The following is a 14,144-nucleotide window of genomic DNA, read 5'->3' as shown; positions in this document are numbered from 1 at the left end:
CGTCCGCATAGCAATGGAAGTTAACATTGTGTTTACAGTTAACATTTTACCAAGAGGTAAAATATATAGTGAAAACAATAGTGAATATTAAAGTCACCAAAAATTAGAATATTATCTGCCATGATTACAAGGTCCGATAGGTATTCAGGGAACTCAGTGAGGAACTCTGTATACGGCCCAGGAGGCCTGTAAACAGTAGCTATAAAAAGTGATTGAGTAGGCTGCATAGATTTCAAAAGACGAAAACGCAGTCATTTTGGAGGGGTTAAATTGACATTTGCTATCGTAAATGTTAGCAACATCTCTGCCTTTGCGGGATGCGCAGGGGATATGGTCACTAGTGTAACCAGGAGGAGAGGCCTCATTTAACACAGTAAATTCATCAGGCTTTAGCCATGTTTCAGTCAGGCCAACCACATCAAGATTATGATCAGTGATTAGTTCATTGACCATAACTGCCTTGGAAGTGAGGGATCTAACATTAAGTAGCCCTATTTTGAGTTGTGAGATATCACAATCTCTTTCAATAATGACAGGAATGGAGGAGGTCTTTATTCCAGTGAGATTGCTAAGGCGAACACCACCATGTTTAGTTTTGCCCAACCTAGATCGAGGCACAGACTTGGTCTCAATGGGGATAGCTGAGCGGACTACACTGACTGTGCTAGCAGCAGACTCCACTAAGCTGGCAGGCTGGTTAAAAGCCTGCTGCCTGGCCTGTACCCTATCTCATTGTGGAGCTATAGGAGTTAGAGCCCTGTCTATGTTGGTAGATAAGATGAGAGCACCCCTCCAGCTAGGATGGAGTCCGTCACTCCTCAGCAGGTCAGGCTTGGTCCAGTTTGTGGGTGACTCCCAGAAAGAGGGCCAATTATCTACAAATTCTATATTTTGGGAGGGACAGAAAACAGTTTTCAACCAGCGATTGAGTTGTGAGACTCTGCTGTAGAGCTCATCACTCGCCCTAACTGGGAGGGGGCCAGAGACAATTACACGATTCCGACACATCTTTCTAGCTAATTTACACGCTGAAGCTATGTTGCTCTTAGTGACCTCTGACTGTTTCATCTTAACATTGTTGGTGCCGACGTGGATAACAATATCCATATACTCTCTACACTCGCCAGTTTTTGCTTTAGCCAGCACCATCTTCAGATTAGCCTTTACGTCGGTAGCCCTGCCCCCTGGTAAACAGTGTATGATCAAAGGATGATTCTTTTTAAGTCTAATATTGCAGGTAATGGAGTCGCCAATGACTAGGGTTTTCAATTTGTCAGAGCTAATGGTGGGATGCTTCGGTGGCTCAGACCCCGTAACGGGTGGAGGAGAGACCTGAGAAGGCTCGGCCTCTGACTCCGACTCGTTGCTTAATGGGGAGAACCAGTTAAAAGTTTCTGTCGGCTGAATGAGCGACACCGGTTGAGCATGCCGACAGCATTTCTTTCCAGAAGCCTTGAGAAAATTGTCCAGCTGCGGGGACTGTGGAGGGGATTTCTACTACTATCTGTACTTACTGGTGGCACAGACACTGTTTCATCCTTTCCTACACTTACATTGCCCTTGCCTAACGATTGTGTCTGAAGCTGTGCTTTCAGCGTGGCTATCCTCACCATAAGGCGATAGTTATCCTGTATATTATGAGTACATCGACTGCAATTAGCTAGCATAGTGTTAATGTTACTACTTAGCTTTGGCTGGTGGAGGTCCTGTAGAACCATGTCCAGATAAAGCGTCCGGGGTGAAAAAGTAGAATGAAAATGTTGAGCGAGGGGAAAAAATATAAAAATAACTAAGACGTTGGTAAAATGTGTTAAATTGAGATAGATTAAATGGTTTTAAAAAGGTAAAACCGTCAACTTTGGCAGGTAGCCAAGCAGCAACAAACAGCGTAGCACAGAGACAAGTGACGCGCTCAAAACGGAAGTGAAAGCCCACTCATTATCTCAGCCAATCATGGCTAGCGGAAAGGTTGCTGTCTTTTTCCATGTCTAAATCAACTAGGCTCGTAATTTATCAATCTTATTCGTATTTACAGACAGCATACAAGTTTGTTATTAAGGCACATGAAAGTTCACATGTTCCAGAAGGCATTTCTGCCAAAAAACGCATTTAGATTTCTTTTTAAAAGTTTACGTTCAAATGGCTCTCCTGTGAAGTAGTGACGCGTTTCCTGAAACAAGTCACAAATGGGATGGTTCTTTGAATAACCATACAAAAATCCCAAACCAGAAATGTTTTAAGACAATACAATACATATTTCATAAGACCTTCTTTTGAGGATCTAGTTTTACCGTGGCCTGTGAGAGAATGGCACCGACAGAAAGGGCTGCCTTGCTTCTAGCTCTTAGGAAACTTTGCAGTACTTTGTTTTTTTATTTATTATTTGTTACGTTATTAGGTAAAAAATGTTTTGTGTTATTACATACAGCCGGGAGGAACTATTGGATATCAGAGCGGCGGTAACTCACCAGCACCACCAGCATTACGACCAGGAGTACGACTTTCCCGAAGCGGATCCTTTGTTTGCACCCCCCAGGGCAATTGAACGGTTTCCAGAGGCCGATCCAAAACAACGCCGGAGGAGAGGTACTCGGAGCGGTCTTCTAGTCCAATTTAGGAGGTGTGCACACCACCCACCGCTTCCGAGTATATTACTCGCTAATGTCCAGTCTCTGGATAATAAAGTAGACGAGCTCAGGGCGAGGGTTTCTTTCCAGAGAGACATCAGGGATTGAAACATACTCTGTTTCACGGAAACATGGCTCTCTCGGGATATACTGTCCGAGTCGGTCCAGCCAGTTGGGTTCTCAATTCATCGCGCAGACAGGAATAAATATCTCTCCAGGAAGCAGAAGGGCAGAGGTGTATGTGTTATGATTAATGACTCATGGTGTAATTGTGATAACATACAGGGTCTCAAGTCCTTTTGTTCACCCGACCTAGAATACCTCACAATCAAATGCCAACCGTATTATCTCCCAAGATAATTTTCTTCGGTTATAGTCACGGCCGTGTATATCCCCCCTCAAGCCAAAACCACGACGGCCCTCAAAGAACTTCACTGGACTTTATGCAAACTGCAAACCACATATCCTGAGGCTGCATTTATTGTAGCTGTGGATTTTAACAAAGCAAATTTGATGAAAAGGCTACTGAAGTTCTATCAACATATCGACTGCTGCTAAAACACTTGACCACTGCTACTCCAACTTCCGGGATGCATACAAGGCTCTCCTCCGCCCTCCTTTCGGCAAATCTGACCACGACTCCATTTTGCTCCTCCCTTCCTATAGGCAGAAACTCAAACAGGAAGTACCCGTGCTAAGGACTATTCAACGCTGGTCTGACCAATCGGAATCCATGCTTCAAGATGGTTTTGATCACGCGGACTGGGATATGGTCAGAGTAGCTCCAGAGAATAAAATCGACGTATATACTGATACGGTGACTGAGTTTATCAGGAAGTGTATAGGAGATGATGTACCCCCTGTAACTATTAAAACCTACCCTAACCAGAAACTGTGGATAGATGGCAGTATTCACACAAAACTGAAAGCGCGAACCAACGCATTTAACCATGACAAGGTGACTGGGAATATGGCAGAATACAAACTGTGTAGTTATTCCCTCCGCAAGGCAATCAAACAGGCAAAATGTTAGTATAGGGACAAAGTGAAGTCGCAATTCAACGGCTCAGACACGAGACGTATGTGGCAGGGTCTACAGACAATCAAGGACTACAAAAGGAAAACCAGCCACGTCATGCTTCCGGACAAGCTAAACACCTTCTTTGCCTGCTTTGAGGATAATACATTGCAACAGACTCCGCCCGTACCAAGGACTGTGGGATCTCCTCCGTGGCCGATGTGAGGAAGACATTTAAGCGTGTTAACCCTCGTAAGGCTGCTGGCCCAGATGGCATCCCTAGCCTCGTCCTAAGAGCATGCACAGACCAGCTGGCTGATGTGTTTACGGACATATTCAATCTCTCCCTTTCCCAGTCTGCTGTCCCCACTTGCTTCAAGATGGCCACCATTGTCCCTGTACCCAAGAAAGCAAAGGTAACTGAACTAAATGACTATCGCCCCGTAGCACTCACTTCTGTCACCATGAAGTGCTTTGAGAGACTAGTCAAGGATCATATCACCTCTACCTTACCTGCCACCCTAGACCCATTTAAATTTGCTTACGGCCCCAATAGATCCACAGACGTTGCAATCGCCATCACACTGCACACTGCCCTATCCCATCTGGACAAGAGGAATACCTATGTAAGAATGCTGACTATACCTCAGCATTCAACACCATTGTACCCTCCAAGCTCATTATTAAGCTTGAGGCCCTGGGTCTGAATCCCGCCCTGTGCAACTTGGTCCTGGACTTCCTGACGGGCCGCCCACCGGTGGTGAAGGCAGGAAACAACACATCCACTTGGCCAAGCACACCTCCAACTCAATCATCAAGTTTGCAGACAATACAGCAGTAGTAGGCTTGATTACCAACAATGACGAGACAGCCTACAGGGATGAGGTGAGGGCTCTGGGAGTGAGGTGCAAGGAAAATAACCTCTCACACAATGTCAACAAAACAAAGGAGATGATTGTAGACTTCAAGAAACAGCAGAGGTTGCACCCCCTATCCACATCAATGGGACCGCAGTGGAGAAGGTGGAAAGCTTCAAGTTCCTCGGCGTACACATCACTGACAAATTGAAATTGTCCACCCACACAGACAGTGTGGTGAAGAAAGTGCAACAGTGCCTTGACAACCTCAGGAGGCTGATTAAACTTGGATTGGCACCTAAAACCCTAACAAACTTTTACACATGCATAATTGAGAGCATCCTGTCGGGCTGTATCACCGCCTGGTACGGCAACTGCACCGCCCGCAACCGCAGGGCTCTACAGAGGGTGGTGCGGTCTGCCGAACGCATTATCGAGGGCAAACTACCTCCAGGACACCTACAGCACCCGATGTCACAGGAAGGCCAAAAAGATCATCAAGGACATCAACCACCCGTGCCACTGCATGTTCATCAGAAGGCGAGGTCAGTACAGGTGCATCAAAGCTGGGAGCGAGAGACTGAAAAACAGCTTCTATCTCAAGGCCATCAGACTGTTAAATAGCCTTCACTAGCACATTAGAGGCTGCTGCCAATATACATAGATTAGAAATCACTGGCCACTTTAATAAATGGAACACTTGTCACTTTAATAATGTTTACATATCTTGCATTACTCATCTGATATGTGCATACTATATTCTATACTATTCTACTGTATCTTAGTCTATGCCGCTCTGACATTGCTTGTCCATATATTTATTTATATATTCTTAATTCCATTGTTTTAATTAGATTTGTGTTTATTGGAAATATGTTGTGAAATTGTTAGATATTACTTAGATATACTGCACTGTCGGAGCTAGAAACACAAGCCTTTCGCAACACCCGCAATAACATCTGCTAAACACCTGTACAGTTGAAGTCGGCAGTTTACATAAACCTCAGCCAAATACATTTAAACTCAGTTTTTCACAATTCCGGACATTTAATCCTAGTAAAAATTCACTCTATTAGTATTTGGTAGCATTGCCTTTAAATTGTTTAACTTGGGTCAAACGTTTCGGGTAGCCTTCCACAAGCTTCCCACAATAAGTTGGGTGAATTTTGGCCTGTTCCTCCTGACAGAGCTGGTGTAACTGAGTCAGGTTTGTAGGTCTCCTTGTTCGTACACACTTTTTCAGTTCTGCCCAAAAATGTAATGTAGGTTTGAGGTCAGGGCTTTGTGATGGCCACTCCAATACCTTGACTTTGTTTTCCTTAAACCATTTTGCCACAAATTTGGATGTATGCTTGGGGTCATTGCCCATTTGGAAGACCCATTTGCGACAAAGCTTTAACATCCTGACTGTTGTCTTGAGATGTTGCTTCAATATATCTACCTAATTTTCCTTCCTCATGATGCCATCTATTTTGTGAAGTGCACCAGTCCCTCCTGCAGCAAAGCACCCCCACATCATGATGCTGCCACCCCCCTCCTTTACGGTTGGGATGGAGTTCTTCGTCTTGCAACCTACCCCCTTTTTCCTCCAAAGATCACGATGGTCATTATGGCCAAACAGTTCTATTTTTTTCATCAAAATAAATCAGCCAAGACCTCAGAAAAGAAATTGTAGACCTCCAGAAGTCTGGTTCATACTTGGGAACAGTTTCCAAACGCCTGAAGGTACCACGTTCATCTGTACAAACAATAGTGTGCAAGTATAAACACCATGGGACCACACAGCCATCATACCACTCAGGAAGGAGACGTGTTCTGTCTCCTAGAGATGAATGTACTCTGGTGCATAAATCCCAGAACAACAGCAAAGGACCTTTACATTTACATTTTCGTCATTTAGCAGACGCTCTTATCCAGAGCGACTTACAAATTGGTGCATTCACCTTATGATAGCCAGTGGGACAACCACTTTACAATATTAATATTTTTATTTTTGGGGTGGGGTAAGGGGGGGGTAGAAGCATTACTTTATCCTATCCCAGGTATTCCTTAAAGAGGTGGGGTTTCAAGTGTCTCTGGAAGGTGGTGAGTGACTCCGCTATCCTGGCGTCGTGAGTGAGCTTGTTCCATCATTGGGGTGCCAGAGCAGCGAACAGTTTTGACTGGGCTGAGCGGGAACTGTGCTTCTGCAGAGGTAGGGGGGGCAGCAGGCCAGAGGTGGATGAACGCAATGCCCTCGTTTGGGTGTAGGGACTGATCAGAGCCTGAAGGTATGGAGGTGCCGTTCCCCTCACAGCTCCGCAGGCAAGCACCATGGTCTTGTAGCAGATGCGAGTTTCAACTGGAAGCCAGTGGAGTGTGCGGAGGAGCGGGGTGACGTGAGAGAACTTGGGAAGGTTGAACACCAGACGGGCTGCGGCGTTCTGGATGAGTTTTAGGGGTTTAATGGCACAGGCAGGGAGCCCAGCCAACAGCGATTTGCAGTAATCCAGACGGGAGATGACAAGTGCCTGGAATAGGACATGTGCCGCTTCCTGTGTAAGGCAGGGTCGTACTCTTCGAATGTTGTAGAGCATGAACCTACAGGATCGGGTCACCTTGTGAAGATGCTGGAGTAAACAGGTACAAAAGTACCTATATCCACAGTAAAACGAGTCCTATATCGACATAACCTGAAAGGCTGCTCTGCAAGGAATAGACCACTGCTCCAAAACCGCCATAAAAAAGCCAGACTACGGTTTGCAACTGCACATGGGGACAAATATTGTTATTTTTGGAGAAATGTCCTCTGGTCTGATGAAACAAAAATAGAACTGTTCGGCCATAATGACCATCGTTATGTTTGGAGGAAAAAGGGGTTGCGTTGCAAGCCGAATAACACCATCCCAACCGTGAAGCATGGGGGTGACACCATCATGATGTGGGGGTGCTTTGCTGCAGGAGGTACTGGTGCACTTCACAAAATAGATGGCATCATGAGGAAGGAAAATTAGGTGGATATATCGAAGCAACATCTCAAGACATCAGTCAGGAAGTTAAAGCTTGGTCGCAAATGGGTCTTCCAAATGGACAATGACCCCAAGCATACTTCCAAGGTTGTGGCAAAATGGCTTAAGGACAACAAAGTCAAGGTATCAGAGTGGCCATCACAAAGCCCTGACCCAAGTTAAACAATTTGAATTCATTGCTACCAAATACTAATAGAGTGTATGTAAACTTCTGACCCCACTGGGAATGTGATGAAAGAAATAAAAGCTGAAATAAATCATTCTCTCTACTATTATTCTAACATTTCACATTCTTAAAATAAAGTGGTGATCCTAACTGACCTAAGACAGGGAAGTTTTACTAGGATTAAATGTCAGGAATTGTGAAACACTGAGTTTAAATGTATTTGGCTAAGGTGTATGTAAACTTCCGACTTCAACTGTATATATATATATATATATATATATATATATATATATATATATATATATTGTGATGTCACGAGAGGCTGTGTCCTGGAGGGACGTTACATCCCCCTGAGATGGCTGCAAACCCAGACAGCTATGGCTCCATCTGCTGGTAGGGTCGGGAACTCCACCCCTCTATGGCCAATCTTCCCACGCAGCTGAAACAAATGAGGAGCTGATGAGCTGAAGTTTTGGGAAGGGAAGAGACACACTGAGGGAGTGTGTGGGAAGGGAAGAGACACAGTCTCCAACCTGGGCTCTCTGGAGGACAAGAGTGCTGCACGTCCACTTCCATGAGGAATATAAGGATTTGGAGATACTTACCTTTGGGAAATACTCACCTTTGGATATATGCACCTGTGGAAATACGTGAGAGACATTTGGAAGGACTTTTTGCTGGGTTGGCCACTAGCTGCAACGTGGACTACAGTAAGGCTGGGGAAAAGTTATCTGAGCGAGTGAGAATTATGATTTTGGATGTGGAAGAGACATCCCTGAACTGTTAACCCTTAAAGAGCCACAAGAGAACAGAATTTTGTTATATTTTCGTTAATTTCCCAAGACCTATAATAAAATCCTTGTTTTGTTTGAACCTTGTCTCCTTGCACTACTTGAGCAATCCCGCTGAAAGCTGTGTAGCCTCTCGTGACGTCACAATATATATATATATATACAGTTGATTGACATTGGATGTCCTCTTTCTCTCTCCCAGGCATGCCCTTATTTGTTTACATTTACAAAAATGTATACAATTCCTGTTTTTGCTTTGTCATTATGGTGTATAGTGCGTAGATTGAGGGGTGGAAACACCTTCCTAATATAGAGTTGCAACCTCTTTTGCCCTCAGAACAGCCTCAATTCATCGTAGCATGGACTCTACAATATGTCGAGCATGAAAACCCAACAGCGGTGCAGTTTTTGACACACTCCAACTAGTGCGCCTGGCACCTACTACCATACCCCATTCAAAGGCCCTTAAATATTTTGTCTTGCCTATTGACCCTCTGAATTGCACATACACAATCCATGTCTCAATTGTCTCAAGGCTTAAAAATCCTTCTTTACCCTGTATCCTCCCCTTCATCTACACCGATTGAAGTGGATTTAACTAGTGACATTAATAAGGGATCATAGCATTTACCTGGTAAGTCTATGTCATGGAAAGAGCAGATGTTCCTAATGTGTTATACACTCAGTGTAGCTAGCAAGCAAATCAAACAATATTTGGATATAGTCATCAAGTTTATCCCCTGAAATGTAGCTTGTTAACTAGACATATTGACGTGATCTGTTATTAGCTAGCTAGCCAATTTGACGTGGTCCATCAATCAGTGTAGCATAGCTGTCATGTCTGTCAGCTGCAATTGTGATTAGTAAACACTCTTAAAAACAATGTTGGAAGGGGGATAATGTTAGCTAACTTCGCTAGGTAGGCCTAAGTTGGTTAGAGATGGTCTCCTTACTACTATGTTTAGCCAACTGTAAAAACCAACTGTAAAAAAATAAAATCCACCAGTAGCTTGCAAAGTAAACATTATCAGTTAACCGTACATCGGCAAATGTGCCCTTCTTCTGCTTGACAGGCAGAGCCCACAAAATATGGGAAATTCACATTAACCAATCATACTTGTCAGGTAGAGTTCACTTTTATTTTATTTCACTCAAATATCCAATTCATGGTGGCCAATATTGAGATATCGTCAGGTTACCCTTATCTATCTGAAATTACATGATCAAGTGATGTTTACTTGCTGTTACTTGCTGTATAACTCTGATGATAGTGCAAAATAGTATGTAGGTTGCCATGGAGATTTAATATGACGGTGTGTCATCCCAGTTACAGTAATTGTGTTCCGTTTGATACCTCCTCCTCTGAGATATGAGATAGAGACTGCATCCTAAATGACATTCTATTCCATATTTAGTGCACTGATTTTGAACAGGCACATAGCACACATTGTTACTGCCTGAACATCAACTGGTAGGGAAATATGAATACCCTGTAACCTGCCCAGAGCTGCCTGCACCTGTGTTGTTGTTGTCTTTCTTTTGCTTTTGGTCTGGTCTTCATGGTCCTACTGTATGTATTCCCAACTTCTACCCTAACTTCTACCCGGTTCAGTCAGCAGAGTATCGGCCTCCTCTCTGAGACTGATAGAGTTTTTCCATGCCACTGTGCTGCTGCTTGCACTTTGGGACTTAGTTAGAGATTTGATTGATTGACATTGGATGTCCTCTTTCTCTCTCCCAGGCATGCCCAGTTTCATCAAGTCTCCAGACGACCAGACAGGTATTTCGGGAGGCGTGGCGTCCTTCGTATGCCAGGCGGTGGGTGATCCCAAGCCACGCATCACCTGGATGAAGAAGGGCAAGAAAGTCAGCTCTCAGCGCTTTGAGGTCTACTATTGTATTTTATTTATTTATTTGACAAAGATGATGTAAAACAGATATTTCACCAGATTTTAGCTACATAGCTAATCCTCACCCATAAACGAGAATGGATTAGCTTGCCCGTACAGAGAAGGTTGAGAAACACTGTAGGAAGCCCAAGCAGACATACTATACCTTTCCTAATTACATTACCAGATTCATTCATACCCACATCCTTGTTTCAAAGCAGCACTCAACCACATGGAGTCTGTCTGTCTGTTTCAGTTGTCAGTTCAGTGACCACCTCCCTCTCTCGCTCTGTCTGCCTTTTCTTCCACCAAAGAAGCACCTGAAGCAATCCGAAGGTACGCCACCCTGCTCAGACAAGGCTGACAGGCAGACAGACAGACAAACAAACAAACAAACAAACAAACAAACAAACAGACTGGCAGAGAGATAGACCAGCAGGCATGTGCACAGATCGGGCTCAACCAGTGCTCGAGTACCTGCCCTTTTGCCCTCCTATCAGCTCTGTGGATTACTTTATTTTATTTATAGTTTCTTTAAAAATATACATTACCAGTCAAGTTTGGACACACCTACTCATTCAAGGGTTTTTCTTTATTTTTACTATTTTCTACATTGTAGAATAATAGTGAAGACATCAAAACTATGAAATAACACATATCATGTAGTAACCAAAAAAGTGTTCAACAAATCTAAATATATTTTATATTTGAGATTCTTCAAATAGCCACCCTTTGCCTTGATGACAGTTTTGCACACTCTTGGAATTATCTCAACCAGCTTCATGAAGTAGTCACCTGGAATATATTTCAAATAACAGGTGTGCCTTCTTAAAGGTTAATTTGTGGATTTTATTTCCTTCTTAATGTGTTTGAGCCAATCAGTTGTGTTGTGACATGGTAGGGGGGTATACAGAAGATAGCCCTGTTTGGTAAAAGACCAAGACCATATTATGGCAAGGACAGCTCAAATAAGCAAAGAGAAACGACAGTCCATCATTTACTTTAAGACATGCTTCACAGAGTTCAAGTCACAGACACATCTCAACATCAACTGTTCAGAGGGGACTGTGTGAATCAGGCCTTCATGGTCGAATTGCTGCAAAGAAACCACTACTAAAGGACACCAATAAGAATAAGAGACCTGCTTGGGCCAAGAAACACGAGCAATGGACATTAGACCGGTGGAACGTTGTCCTTTGGTCTGGGTGAACGAATGATCTCCGCATGTGTAGTTCCCACCGTAAAGCATGGAGGAGGAGGTGTTATTGTGTGGGGGTGCTTTGCTGGTGACACTGTCTGTCATTTATTTAGAGTTCAAGGCACACTTAACCAGCATTGTTACCACAGCATTCTGCAGCAATACGCCATCCCATCTGGTTTGGGCTTAGTGGGACTATCATTTGTTTTTCAACAGGACAATGACCCAACACACCTCCAGGCTGTGTAAGGGCAATTTTACCAAGAGGGAGGGTGATGGAGTGTAGCATCCGAAGACCTGGCCTCCACAATCCCCCGACCTCAACCCAATTGAGATGGTTTGGGATGAGTCGGACGGCAGAGTGAAGGAAAAGAAGCCAACAAGTGCTCAGCATATTTGGGAACTCCTTCAAGACCTTTGGAAAGCATTCCAGGTGAAGCTGGTTGTGAGAATGCCAAGAGTGTGCAAAGCTGTCATCAAGGCAAAGGGTGGCTATTTGAAGAATCTCAAATATAAAATATATTTTGATTTGTTTAACACTTATTTGGTTACTACATGATTCCATATGTGTTATTTCGTTGTTTTGATGTCTTCACTATTATTATACAATGTAGAAAATAGTAAAAACAAAAGAAAAACTTTTGAATGAGTAGGCGTGTCCAAACTTTTGACTGCTACTGTATATTTTAAATGTAATGAATTGGACATCAAACTATCTCATTTAATTTATCTTGAATCCTGATTTCACTCATCTTGTCTCTAGTTAGTAGCCTACTAGGAGTCACTGGCACTAGCTTGCTTACAATGAGTGATGAATGTGCTGTTGCAGAAAATAAATAGGCCAATGCAACAAAATACTAATCTAAATGTTCTGATACATAAACAGTTTATATATTATGAATTTGGAGTTATGAATAATGGGACCAAGGGAATAGCCCCTTCAGTGAAAACCTCTAGGCAGGCTCAAGTGAATGCTCAAAGTGATCGAAAAATGTCAGATACTATTTGAACCCAGGTGTGCTCCACTGATACAGATCCAGTCATTGGAGTAAAGAATGTTCTGGAATGTTCAGGAATGTTCTCTTCCTGTCATCTGGATGTTTGGGTCAGCCACTTCCCACCTCAGTGGAAGGACGTTTAGGAGACCTCTGACCTCTAATTCTTTACCCCCCCTAAAGGCTGGCTTCCTGAAATACCTGTGTCCACTCAGGCTCATAATTTCATACAACAGATTTCTCTCTAATTGGGTGATTGTATTAGATCAGACTTACTTACTCCTCTTTGCTCCCTGCCTGTGGAGCATAGGGCAGCAGCAAGGTCATGCAATGCCGGGTGGTCCTTTGAAATTGAGATCAGAATAGAGTAGTCTCTATTTGAGATGGCTTAATAGTACTGATGGAGTTTGAGTTTGGTCAAGTTTGCCTTTTCTGTCTGCTTGTGCAGACTGGGTAGAATTGGAGCATATACTGTACTCTTGTTATAAACCCAGTTCCTCAGTCCCTCCTAGCTAAATAGTAACTAGCAGTTATCTTACCCCTGTATTAGTCCCCCTGCCAGTGATCAAACCAGGAGTGTTCCCTGGGCTCAGTGGGCTCTACAGTGCTCTGGTGGTCCTGTACGTGTTGATGAAATAGCGATCAAAGGGATGCCCGTGCTAAGATGACTGTTTAAATCAGTTTAGATTTGAATATTAGTCACAGGATGACCATGGGTCTGATTGTAATGCCTTTTATCTCCTCTCCCCATCCATGTGTTCAGGTGATAGAGTTTGATGATGGCTCAGGGTCCGTCCTGCGTATCCAGCCCCTGAGGACCCACAGGGACGAGGCCATCTATGAGTGTACCGCCATCAACAGTGTGGGAGAGATCAACACCAGCGCCAAACTCACCGTCCTGGAAGGTACGATACACCTCTCTCACTCCTTTTCTCTGTCTCTCTCTTGATCATTCTCTTTTTAGCTTTCTCTCTCTCTCTCTCTCTCTCTCTCTCTCTCTCTCTCTCTCTCTCTCTCTCTCTCTCTCTCTCTCTCTCTCTCTCTCTCTCTCTCTCTCTCTCTCTCTCTCTCTCTCTCTCTCTCTCTCTGACACATACACACACACACACACACAAACACACACTCATTGACTATTTCCCTCTCTCTCTGTCTCTCTCTCTCTCTCCTATTCTCTTAATCTATTTCCGCCACAATGGGTTTCTCTGTCTTGATCAGCGTGGCTCAATATGTCCATACAGATTCAACCATGTCGGGATGTCTGCACCACTGATCACAGAGTGGAGAGGGCGTTTTTAAGTCCTGCTACTTTTGGTAGCCTGCTTGGTTGATGAAATAGAAACAGGACATCAGTTTGTGATTTGCCCGTAGCTGTTAGATGTACTGATTATAGATGTGTCTTGACATCTCTGTTTGATTACACTTTCCGACCATGAATCTACAATCTGTCTGCAGGAATTGTTTTTTTTCTGAAGCTTATAGCTACTGTAGGTGGGATTGTGTGAAATTAGTTTTTTCTCTCCTGCTAGTGGAAACAGCAATTATTTTATCCACACTCAGATTGATAGAGAAACATTTGTGCAAACATATGTCCAGCT

General features: G+C 43.7%; 1 protein-coding gene across 9 annotated transcripts in view; it reads left to right on the top strand.

Annotated features, from left to right (window-relative positions):
- Positions 1 to 14,144, top strand: part of LOC121540500 (receptor-type tyrosine-protein phosphatase F) — a 422,639-nt gene that overhangs the window by 176,450 nt on the left and 232,045 nt on the right. For all 9 annotated transcript variants that reach the window (XM_041849427.2, XM_041849426.2, XM_041849428.2 and 6 more), the window contains exons 3-4: positions 10,209 to 10,354; positions 13,313 to 13,454. In XM_041849427.2, coding sequence (XP_041705361.1) covers positions 10,209 to 10,354; positions 13,313 to 13,454 — 288 coding nt within the window. The remainder of the gene's footprint in view (positions 1 to 10,208; positions 10,355 to 13,312; positions 13,455 to 14,144) is intronic.

This window comes from Coregonus clupeaformis, chromosome 26 (genome assembly GCF_020615455.1).
Source record: "Coregonus clupeaformis isolate EN_2021a chromosome 26, ASM2061545v1, whole genome shotgun sequence".
Lineage (NCBI taxonomy): Eukaryota > Metazoa > Chordata > Actinopteri > Salmoniformes > Salmonidae > Coregonus > Coregonus clupeaformis.
The sequence above is the reverse complement of the archived record's forward strand: the minus strand, read 5'-3'. Positions and strand labels throughout refer to the sequence as shown.